This window comes from Pezoporus flaviventris, unplaced genomic scaffold, assembly GCF_033815535.1.
Source record: "Pezoporus flaviventris isolate CSIRO_AGI_PZ_B2104156 unplaced genomic scaffold, CSIRO_AGI_Pfla_v1 ptg000031l, whole genome shotgun sequence".
Taxonomy (NCBI): domain Eukaryota; kingdom Metazoa; phylum Chordata; class Aves; order Psittaciformes; family Psittacidae; genus Pezoporus; species Pezoporus flaviventris.
The window spans coordinates 49,921,263-49,933,083 of record NW_026892579.1 but is presented as its reverse complement, the minus strand read 5'-3'; the positions used below and the strand labels follow the sequence as shown (position 1 = coordinate 49,933,083).

Sequence of the window (11,821 nt, the reverse complement as noted above, 5' to 3'; positions counted from 1 at the left end):
TGTACAGGGCTGCAGACAGCAGCATTGTAGCCAGTCATCCAGACAGAAAAGCACTTTTGGGCTCCCTCAGGAATCATCCCATTTCTGCCTCGCTGGTACTCAAAGAGGAAGGCTAAAGCAGAGGACTAGCTATATGCTGGTGCACTATCATCACAGCGGATGGGTTCTAAATACAATTCAGGTTTTGTACTTAGATTGCTGAGAACCTTTGAGTCAGCCCTGGCCACAGTCAACAAGATATGTAAAAATAAAAAAGAGAATTTGAGAGCACCACTGTCTTATTAGTCCTCAACATAGGAACTGAGAACCAGCGCTTTGCTCTCCAGCATGTTCCAGATTGAAGAGAACAGAGGCAGCTGTCAGCATCAGAGCTCATCCAGTGGTAGCAATGATGCTCAAAAAAATGAACATTTTGTAAAGTTAACTAATATGCTCTGAAATGATCTTTTGCCCTAGTCCAGACCAGTTTCCTGAAAGAAGGCTACTTGACGCTCCTTCAACCCTCTGTAAAGGTGTACACTATGAATATTTTATTTCTCACCTCTTTTTCATGCATACTTTTCCTTGTGGCAGGGTTTGAAAGGATATAATTTGCTGCATAAAGTCAAATTTATAATTCCTCTCATGCTTTATCCTTTTTTTCCAGCATGTAGCTCTTCAGAGGAAGTAGAAAAAAAATATAGGAAAGACAGATGAGGATAATTCTTTTGTTGGGAGTGACATCAGACGCCCAGTTCCCTTTCTGTCCCAAATCTCCCCTTGCTATTAACTGTTGTAAATCTTGGCTGCAGGGAAGTTGTATTTTTATTAAAAAGAAAGTCTCCTTTTAAAGGCAGTAACATGGTGCCATTTATCAGTGGTAAACACTATACCTGCACCAAGGAAATTCTGAGTACTACTTGTACAGTTCTGCTGTATGAAAATATGGAAGCAGAGTCTGCCTCAAAGTACAGTGGAGATAAAATATCATACTATAAAATATACAACACCTCATATGCTTGTTTACTCCCTCAGACTTCACATTTTGTCTTCAGTACTCATTGTCTGACTCATTTTCTGTTTATATGCCATGAGAAAGATGCTAACTAAAAGCTGACTCCTGGAAATACTTGACATTCTTTTTAGGCTAATTTTGTCCTGAGCTTGGCTGCAGTGGCTCATTTTGAACCACTCATAAAAGGATATCTGCAGCAGGGAAGGCAGAGTATTTTCATTTCAGAGAGGCCTGCTGTGTTATACTCCCTGATTTTCATCAAACCCAGACCATGTTTACTTGTCCTTTTGGCCTCGGGGTCACTGTTTTGTCTTTAAATCAGTTTAGTTCTAAGTAGTCGTTTCCACTCATTCCCGTTTCCCACAAAACCCTAACCAGTGGCAGCCTGATAAAGCTCTTAAGACTTTCCTCTTTTCTTAAGTAAAAACAAGCAACTAAACAACCAAATACTTTTGTCTTACAAACTCTCCAAGAGCAATGCACAAGCCCACAGGAGGTTATCACCATCAACGGCCAAGAGGACGTACCCGCTTCCCTCCCCGAGACTCCCTCCACGCACCCTGCCACCTTCCCGGGGCCAGAAAGCACGGCCTGATCCTTCCGCCATAACCAGCCCCGTCCTCAAGTCTTCCAAAGGGGGCCTCCCAGAACGACCCCACGGCGGGTGTTTTCGGGTACGGGATACAGCCGGGAAGCTACTGGAGAAGCTGCCTGCTGCACGGGGCAGGCCGGGGCTCTGCCGAAGGGGAGCTAGGGGTGCGCGGGCTGCGGACACCCTGTGAGGGAAGGGGATGGCCGCTCTAAGGCACGGTGTTTCTTCAGGAGGGCCCGAACAGGAACGACCGCGCTGCTGCACACAGAACCACACCGGCGGCGGGTCCGCGAGCTGGCGGTGACGTCATCCCGCCAGGCAACGGCGACACGGCGTGGAGGCGGTGGTGCTCTGCTCTCGCGGGATTTGGCGACCCCCGCGGCGGGCGGGGCTGCCGGTGCCGGAGCTCGCTGGAGGCGAGGCGAGGCGAGGCGGTGGCGGGGAGTGACGGACGGGTCTGTGGTAGCCTCGGTCGTGGGCCGCCAGCGGCTCGGAGCAGTCTCCTTCGAGTCCGAAGCAGCACAGATGGAGCTGTTGTGCTCGGCTTGAGCTCGCCAACGGGACCCGGGGCCGCTCCTCCGAGCCCTGGCGGGCGCAGCATGGGTGAGTGCAGTGGAGAGGGGCTATGGCAGCGCTGAGATGGGTCCCCGTTTCCCGCTCCCCCGGGGCCACCTCCGCTGCCTTTTGTTTGAGGGGAGATCGCGGACTTGCGGTGCCGGGGAGCGCCGCTTCGGGCAGACCCTGGGGCAGGAGCGTGGCTGGTACCCGGTGCTGGGGCAAGAGACGGCAGCCGGTGGCGGGGCCGGAGGAGTGGCGGCGGGCGGTGACAGGTGTCCGCAGGTGCCTGTGTGAACGCCGGCTCTTCGGCGGGACGAGGAGCAGCGGCGGGGCTGGGAGAGGCCGGGGCGCTGTCTCCCGCCCGGCCTGACCTGGGGGTTGCGGCGGGACCCAGGGCGGGAGGCGGCGGGGTGCAGCACTGGGAGTTATGTGGTTTTCGGTGGGGAGAACGTGGCTTTCGGACGTGTAGTGAGCACTGATGCTGTGCTGGTTGGAGGGAGCTTGATTGGAGCGGCTTGATGAGGAGTAAAAGTTTTGCTGATGGAAGTCAGCCTTTTTGCCTTTTTTTATTACTCAGCTTCAGTTTGGGCTGTGTTTCTTCATGTGTTTCTTCACCAAGTTGTTGGCTTAAAAGCAGGCTTACAGCGAATCAAGGTATTCCTGTGAACAGGGCTTCGAGCAACCTGGTCTAGTGAAAGGTGTCCCTGCACGTGCAGGGGTTTGGAACCAGATGAGCTTTAGGGTCCCTTCGACCTCAAACCGTTCTGTGATTCTATGATAATGTGCTAGTTCGGGTTTACACTTGAAACAGTCAGTTGTGCCGGGTCTGATTTTTAATATAGGAGAGTGCATAGGGAAGTATGAAACAGTGACTCAAACACTACTCTTTCCTTCCACAGTTCCGCCACTGTGGTCCAAAAAGATCCACTGATCATTTTGTCTGCCTCTTGTATCACTTGTATTGCACCCTTTGCTCTGCTGTCGTGTACTTCTGGAGGGGTGTGTGCAAGAACGTGTGACGGTGGCTTTTGTATATTGTGCTGGGGTGTGTGTGGGCTGGTGCTGCTGTGTGCAAAAGTGCCACATTTGGGTGTGATTTAAGCTTTTTAAGTGGAAGGATACCTGGGTTTTGGATAGCTTTGCTTCCTCCCTCTTGGCCTAAGAAGGGAAGGAGCGTGTAGTGTGCAGATCAAGCTATCACTTAAGTGCTAAACACTCTTCCTGATTATAAATAAATGTCTTCATTTCACTGAAAGTTGTCTTACATAGACAAAGCACAGTTAAAATGAGGTCTGAAAATATGAAGAGAAATCGATGTTTTAGGTTCTGATACAAACTAAACTAAACCCCTTACTTTTTGGTGGTCCTTGTGACTGTTCTGAATAGGTAAGAATTACAGTTTCTTTGTCTGGGGACTGCATTCTCTCACTTGTGAGGAAGAAGTGTATATCCAGATCACTGTGGTGCCCTGTGATGGTAGTTCCTAAAGTGTAGAAGTTAATGTCCTAATTAAACATTTTAAACTCAGACCCTGTAATGCTGAAATGTGAAATACCTGAGGATTTACAGATGGTATGTCTGAGTTATTCAAATTATTAGTAAATGGTTAAGAATACAATATAAGACTGTCAATAAGGGACCAAATCCTGTTTATGACTAATGATTGCTATATTACATTATGTATTTTTTTCCTTACATTTCCTATCCTTAAGAGTGGCTTCGTTCTCTTTCTCTCCTGATTACAGTAGTGAGCATGTTAATAGTGCTCCAGAGGTAAGTGAATTAAGTGGGTGCATGCACTCTGTATCAAATATTGTTATTGCATGGGTGGTTAATACCATGACAATTTGTGTGCGTGTGCAGTTACAGAACTGCTTCTCCCAGAGCACTGGCAAACCTCTATAAACAATTGCAGAATGATCCCAGAGCCTTTGAAATAGATTTTCTATGAAGGTTTCATCTTTTATTCAGATCTTTAAGTATTTCTGTCTTGTGATTGAAAGTGAGGAGGAATGTACAGTAAAACAGCTCTGAAAATAAAAAGTAGAAAAAGAGCAAAGTTTAGCTCACACTGCGCTCACTATATTTAGTGCTGGCCTCACATTTACCTTGAGAAGTCGTTATTTGATTCTTTTATTACTGACATCGTGGTAGAGCCAGCTCTTGATAAGAGATTTTTTGTCTTTGATGTCAGCTCATGGAATAGATTCTACATGTAAGAGGTGGCTCGTGGGGACTGTCAAGGTGTCTGGCAAGCTCAGGGGTTTCTGAGATCTACAGAGAAGTAAGAACAGGGCATTATGACTTTGGAGAAACCAAAAGGGGAAAGGCAGAAGTACAAAATGCTTTGGAGTGGGTTCTTTTATGTTCTTGTAGTAGTTGGAAATTAAGGTTGCAAGCGCACTTGTCATTCAGGTGCTTAAAGGGTGATGAGGATATTGGAGGTGGCAAACACTAGACAGTATAGAGGTACTAGTAATGCTCAGTTACATGCTTAAGCTCAGTCATTTTAATTCTTACATTCTGTACTATATTAATAACGTGGATTCAATAAATGGCTCTACATTGAAAAATCATAATCCTATTGAATAATGGATTAATTGAAGGAAAAAATATTCTTTTGTTCTGGAAAAAGTATTTGACTGAAATATTTTTTTGCTGCCTTAGGGCTGATATCCAATTAGAGGAGGTAGAGTTCCCTGTATTGGTGCTTTGTAGTGTCTGGTTTACTTTTATGGCTCAATAGCAGGTGATTTTCCTAATTATACTTGAGAAACAGTTTGACTAAATAACTTGCATGTTAACACGGAGGTTGAGCTAAATTTGCAGTATTCAACTAGTTTTTGGTATGGCTTCACAACTAAGAATGAAATATCCCAGCAACAGTTGATAAATTTCCACATTAATACACTGAAATCTACCAGGCTTCCAATAGTATCTTCTTAGCTATATGCATTTCCTGCCCCGCCCCTTTTTTTTTAATTGCCAAAAATTTGTGCGAGCTTTGATTTTTGTTTCCCATGAGTTAGTATGTTTGAATTTGCTTCATTTTATCTTTAGAAAATGTTATAACTTTGGAATACTTTTAAGAAACCACACATTTCTTCACTGCTAACAGAATGAGTGTAAATATATGTAAATCTATTAGGTCTATAGGAACTACTTAGTAAGTTCATTGTGAAATTTGTGTGAAGCTTTTTTCTTTCTTCACCTTCATTTTGACAATAGAAGTCTACAATGTTTTCAGAAGCAGACTGGATACCTGGATACTTTTAACATGTTGTTACAGAGATAGTGACACATTGTTTCAATTTCCACCAGGAGTGTTACAAATCCAGTTAAAATGTTACTTCGAGGTTTGTTGATTAAAAAAAAACCAAAACAAAAAACAACAACAAAAAATGAAAACAAAACTGAAACAAACTCGCAATGCCCCAAAACAATAAATCCACACCAAACATTCCCAAACAAATAGGATAGGATAGATGAAGGGTCCTTCCACTACTGTTTTTACTAAGAAATAGGTAAGATGCAATGTATATTGATCTTTATTCACAGTAAATTACCAAAAAAAAAAAAAAAAATTACTTATCAGAAGTACAAGGTACTGCAACCCTTCTGCACTAGGGTACTTGATGAGCCTAATGTTGACGTGTCAAATGTTCTTGCAGAGGCAACATTGAGCAAAGTGCTTTCTTATAATTTTTTTTCAGTTCTAGACAAAACGCTAAGGGAAGAGGTGATGGAAAGTTGTCTTCTGGAGGGGAGGTGCCTAAGCTGCTGGGAAACCGAATTACAGTAACTGGGAGGAATTGATGGATAATGGGTTTCGGTCAAGGTAGAGGAGAAATCCCGTGAAAAGGTGGAGTGATTCTGTCAGCTCAGCTCTGGTCTTTTCTATTTTTTCCAGGAAAGTAAGAGCTGCTGAGCTGAGAATCCTGTCTGTGTGGCAGGTAGGGAGGAAAATGGTATGGAAGGTGGGTCCACCATGGAAAGTTCTTATTTTATATGTAAAATTAAAAACCATGGTCTGGCAATTAATAATTAATGGACTTGCTCAAAGGTGTTTATAGCTTCACTGGACCTGTTTATGCATGAGTATGGACCATTAGGGAGTTGTACAAAGGGGGGCAAAGAAAAACGTGGTTATCACCTTCCACAACTACCTGTGGTAGTGAGAGTCTGTTTAACATGAATAGAAGGTGTGTGGGATATGTCTTTTCAGCACGAGCTTTTTCCCCAAAAGCTACTGCTTGTTCTGCCTGACTCCTTTGCTTATTGAGAAATGGTGGACGATTGGTGACTTCAAACTGAAGGACTCTCTACATCTATGTTCCTCCTGTGCCAGCCATTCTGAGTGCTGGTCACTTTTACTGGATGGTTATCTCATTTTCTTTTCAGCACTTTCCTCTTGTTGTGGAGATATGTTCAGGACTCTGCATGTTATTCAAGACTCAACACTATGCAGGGGTATAATTTAATTTGCTGTCTTGACTTGTTTTGTTGTCCTAACAGTTCTTAGAGTTTCTGTTTCAGCTAGGTAGGGTGTTTGAAATCTTTTCACCTTCACTGGCATTCTGCGCCCTGCCTGTGTTAGGTTGTTTTTTTTTTTTTGTCCCTTAGTGGGTTTTTGTTGCATAAACACAGGAAATGTCTGGTCCAGAGCACTGAACTGTCTGGGGTTAAATGAGGCGGCTTCCTGATCTGTCCCTGTCTGGTTGTCATTGCTCTATTCTTCCCATCCATGTTGCTTCCTTGGAGATGCTGTCACATATGACTGCTTGTCTGGTATTTCCCTAACCCAATTTCTTAATAATTATTTGTTAAGAAAGAGCAGCAATGAAGGTGCTTGAAGTGACTTAGGTTCTTAGATTCTATTCTGAATTGTGAATTTACTGAGTATCTAGGATGTCCTGCTTGCTGTGAAGGGGACACCTGAATGTTGATGTTCGTTATTGTCTTGAGCATGCAGTGATGAGAAATAATTTTACATAACTTTGTTGCCGTGATGGTGTGAGTGTAACCCTGATGTGCATTGACTTTGGCTGTCCTGTTGCAGTGGTTGTTAGCAGGACTGAACCTAAAACTACCTGTTCAGTCACATCTTTTCTAGAGTGTTCCCTTGCTATGTTAAATAAAAGCATACCAAAGATTTAATTCTGATGGTAGCTTTGCTTTTGAGAAGGATGCTCACCTAGATGTCCTCTGTATATTCCTCTCTACCTAAGTTATTCTATGTTTCTTAGCCTAAACTTCAATTTGTTTGAATAATGCTGTGGCATTAGCACAGTTGTTTGCTTTCTTTTACTAATGAGAGCAAGTCTTTTTAGGTGATTTTATGTTTTGTTGCTTTAGCTGTATAGAGAATTGGCTTTCTTCATATAAAATCAGTATGAAATGTTGCTTTTCCAGAAATCTTGAATGAAGAAAGCAAAGCTCTGTAGATAGTTTTGAACAGTGTATCTGCATTTCCTGAAAAATTTAAGACCGGCCGCTACCAGAGTCCTAAATTGGGCTGTAGGAGAAGTCATAATATGTGTCTGTCTGCCAGATGAGTTAAATCTTTCCCCTTTTGGGGTGATTTATACTGGAGAGAATATAATATGAGGTCATTTAGCATATAAAGTTTGCTTAAAGGCATATATATTGCCTATAACATGCTGAAGGTATTAAGCAGATTTCTGTCAGTGGAAACCATTAGAATCTAATATTTTGAATTATAAAAAAAATGAACTATTTCAGCAATGTGGACAGTGCTGACTTGTGATGGGTTGCAGCTGGAACTCTCCACTGATCGCTGGAGAAGGAAGCAGAGCTTTGTCTGCTTGTGTGCCTTAGTGCTGAAGAGCTCTGTGATTTTAAGATTTGACATTTTTTAAATTTGACATTATTGTGAAAGAAACTCAAAATTAATTTTATCATCTTTATTCCTTCAACCAGGTAAAGTATTATTTTAAATTATTTAAATGACTTAAGCTCTTTTCTTAATAGCACCTGAATGACCATGAACATGATACTTTTTGACAAAGGATGAATATGTGAGTGGTTTTGAGTTAAGCAGTACTAAGTAATCTAATTTGGGTTTTTTGGTTTTTCAGTCTCAGCTGCTGTGAGTGGGTTTTTGTGGACTGGATTTATTAATGATTTTTATTTTAGTTTTAAGGAAGGCAGTTTTGCTTAAGTTCCTGGAAACTTTCCTGACTTACCATTTAAAGAAGACTCTTAAGTCATCAGTTTCTACCTCTTGGATAAAATTACCAAGTGGTCAGTCTTATTCAGATGTTTTTGACTGTATATGTAGCTTGATCTATTTAAGCTGATGAGGAAATAAAGTCTCATCCTTTACCTCTGGCTAGTGAGTATTGTCCTCTTCCCTTGCCTCTACAAACTGAATCACTCAAAACTCTCCCATCTTCCTGGGTTGCTTTTTAGCCAGGCTGGCTCTCCAGAAACTGAGGCTAAGCTCATGGTTTCAAGAAGAGTGAACAGAAGCAGGAAGAGCATGAGGATGCTACTTACTGTGGTGTCAGCCACAGCACATTAGCAGCAGTCTTAAAGTTCTGCCTTATAGGAATTCTCTTCCAATTTTAGCTCTTTAGTTCAATTGTGGTTTTGTAAGAAACAAACCAGTTTACCTTAATTCTACTTATCCTCCTCCACTACCCTCCCCCAAGCTGCATTGTTTCGTCATTTCAGGAAAGTACAAAAACAGAACAATAAGCAAACTTCTCAGAATATTCAAGTAATTTCCATTTAATGCATCTTTGGGGCTAAGGGGAGAAAAGTCTCCATCTTTGCTGCTTGAAGAGATGAAACTGCTAGTTTCATGACATTTTCACTCTCTAGTAAAGGAGAATCACATCACTCAACTCTGAATTTCTATATTTAGTTATAATAGAATTTTTGAGGCTGCTTTGAATGTAATCTCTTTTCTCCTGAAGTCATCCTGTGGTGCAGTTTCACACTGTGCTTCAGCAGAGATAAATTTTGGCTGCTGCTAAAAAGCGTCAGAGCTCTGTGGTGCCTTTTCCTGGTTTGCCATGGCTCTAGGGGTCATGAGTCCAGGGTAAGAGCTGACAAGCTGGTTGGTGTGGAAGAAACTCTTGTATCAGGTTTGCCATCATGTCAGTAGTCTGAATGACCTTAATCTGTACAGCCATTAGCTCCTGTGCAAGAAAGTGGACTTTATTTCATGAGCCAGGAGCCAGGGAATGGAGGGTGCTGCTTTTTTTCCATTTTAGCCTGCAATTACCTTGCATTAGATCCAAACTGAGATTTTTATAAGTTTCTTCTGAGTGTCTGTTAACTGCTCTCCCTAAGTGTTTAGGATCCAGCAAACTGATTATTTCACATCTTTCTTGTTCCTGTTCTTCAAAATGCTTTTTTAAACCTCGTTGTCATCCTCCCACATCCATTTTAAGCCAGTCAAGTGTCTTTTTAAAATGTGCCTCTAAATTATTTTTTTTTTAAATTGGTATAATGATACCTTTAAAAAGAATATAGTCTCTATACAGCTAGAACTTGTTATTGAGGTGCTTTTTGTATTTCTGTGGGCTTTGGCTATCCTCAGGAATGTGTATTCTTCGAGAAGACAATTGAACACAGTATGTAAAAAAACCCAAAAAACAAAAAACAAGCCTCTGTCTTTCCTGATTTCTGCAGTTGGTCTGGACTTTAATGTTACCATCACTTCACTTGAAGGCTTTTATGGAGTTTGTCTTGTTTAGTACTGTCATGAATCAATAAATGCAAGATTCACTAGAGTAAGCTTGCCTAAAACATAAGGTAAATTATATTGCTGTCTGCACCATCTTAATATATAAATATTTCTGTTGGGGAAGTTATTAACTACTAAAACAAACTGCCAAGGGAAGTGCTAGATCCATCACCTCTTGATATGGTCAGTCCCCTGGATGATGCCCATTTCATTACGTTCTTTAATCTTCCCTTTTGGCAGATTTAGTGATCATGTGTCCATGGGATGATCTAGTTCAAGACACTGGCCAGAGATGAATCCAACTGGAAGGGAACCAGCTGGCTAATTTGGCAGCAAACTAAACAGGCACACCCTGGAGCAGCATAGCTGTGAGCACAAGGGGAGAGGCAGTGGTATGGGAATGAGGCACGCAGGGTCATTCTTTCATCCTCAGACTGCTGGAATTGCTATAAGAAACTCTATTTTCTGGAAATGACTGAAGCAACCATTCCTGAAAAGCAGAGCCCCTCTGTTTGGTTTCTGAAGTCGTTAAGTGAAGAATATATTCTTTGGTTCAGAGTTTCTAGTACAAGACTTTATACAAATTTAGCTAGATTTGTAAGCTGCCTGGGAGCACTGTCAGAGTTTCAGATGACTATCTGAAGAGCAGGCCATGGGCTGTTTAAAACCTCAGTGTCCCAAGCAACACTTCTTTTTGTGTTTATCAGAGCTGATGCTGTTCTGAAGCCCAGTAAAGTGAGATGCCATTCTGAAATGGAGGCAGTGGATGTGCTGAGGGGAGTAAGTCTTCTGTAGACATGAAGGTGTGGTGCCTGGGAGTAGGAACATTAGAAACAGTCTTGGATGCAACCCTTTGCAAACTGAAGAGAGCTTGAAGGCATTTCTTGTAGCTGCAAGAGCTATAGGGCTGTATGTGAATTAACAGTATGTTTCTTTGCAAGTAAAAGCACAGTTGATAGTGCATAAAATAGCTTCCTTTAATTTCGATGTATTCATCATCTTACTCATTTGTGGGAAGAGGGTTTGCTCTTTCAGTCTTAATGCTGCAGCCTTATTGAGAGAGAATCATAAAATATATATATGGATTGTAATATAAATGGCTTCTAATGCGAGGGTAGTAGAAGAAAACCTGCCCTGATAGATAAGTAGTAACAGGAAGCTTCAGGTTGGATGCAGAGCAGATGAAATAAAGCTCTTTATGAAATGTGAGATGTGGTGTCAGTAGAATAAGACTCAGCTTGCCATCTCCATGCAGCAAGACAACTGTGCTGATTTCCTATCAAGACAGAGCTGCTGGGTCTTGCTGTGCGCTGCTGTATCATGCTTTTGCAGTTCTGAGCAGTGATTGAAGTGGTAAATCCTGACCTGTGTTTTTTAAAAAGCTGAGGTTATATTGCTGATTTTCCTCTCCTCTTGATTTTACTTTTTATGTGGATAGTTGGGTTTCCAGCGTTATGCCCAGTAGTTGTGAAATATTTGGGGACAGTCAAATGAATTTCCTTCATGTTTCTGAAATCCAAACTACTAATTCAAGTGAATGTGTTGAGAATGGTGGAGTTGATGGTTAGCTTTCTATGAACTTAGGTTCAGGTGCTTAGTGTTCTGATCACAGCCATTGGTATCCCTTACCCCGGACAGCTTTTCATAACCCCTCGTAAGGCCTCTGCTTCCTTCCTGAATTCTTCAAATACTGATTGTTCTGTGTTACTATCAATTAGCTCTGCAAGACATAGCACATTCTATAGCTGTTTCCAAGCTGCATATTTGGTGATTAGCTAACCATCATGTTAAATGAGTGAAGAGTGTTGGGGCAGTCCTCCCATCTTTTGCTCAGAGAGAGCTGCAATTTTGATGTTTCAGTGCTGACTCTGTGGGGAAAAAAAAAAAGTAGTGCAGCTTTTATTTTGGAGATGCTACTCTTCTGGCATGTCTCAACCAAATGGGAGTACAGAGGAAGAAT

General features: G+C 42.1%; 1 protein-coding gene across 2 annotated transcripts in view; it reads left to right on the top strand.

The window, feature by feature from the left end:
• The first annotated feature begins 2,072 nt into the window (after positions 1-2,072).
• The window catches only part of CD2AP (CD2 associated protein), a 90,402-nt gene continuing 80,653 nt past the window's right edge, over positions 2,073-11,821 (top strand). For both annotated transcript variants that reach the window (XM_061460983.1, XM_061460984.1), the window contains exon 1: positions 2,073-2,189. In XM_061460983.1, coding sequence (XP_061316967.1) covers positions 2,186-2,189 — 4 coding nt within the window. In that variant the 5' untranslated portion in view covers positions 2,073-2,185. The remainder of the gene's footprint in view (positions 2,190-11,821) is intronic.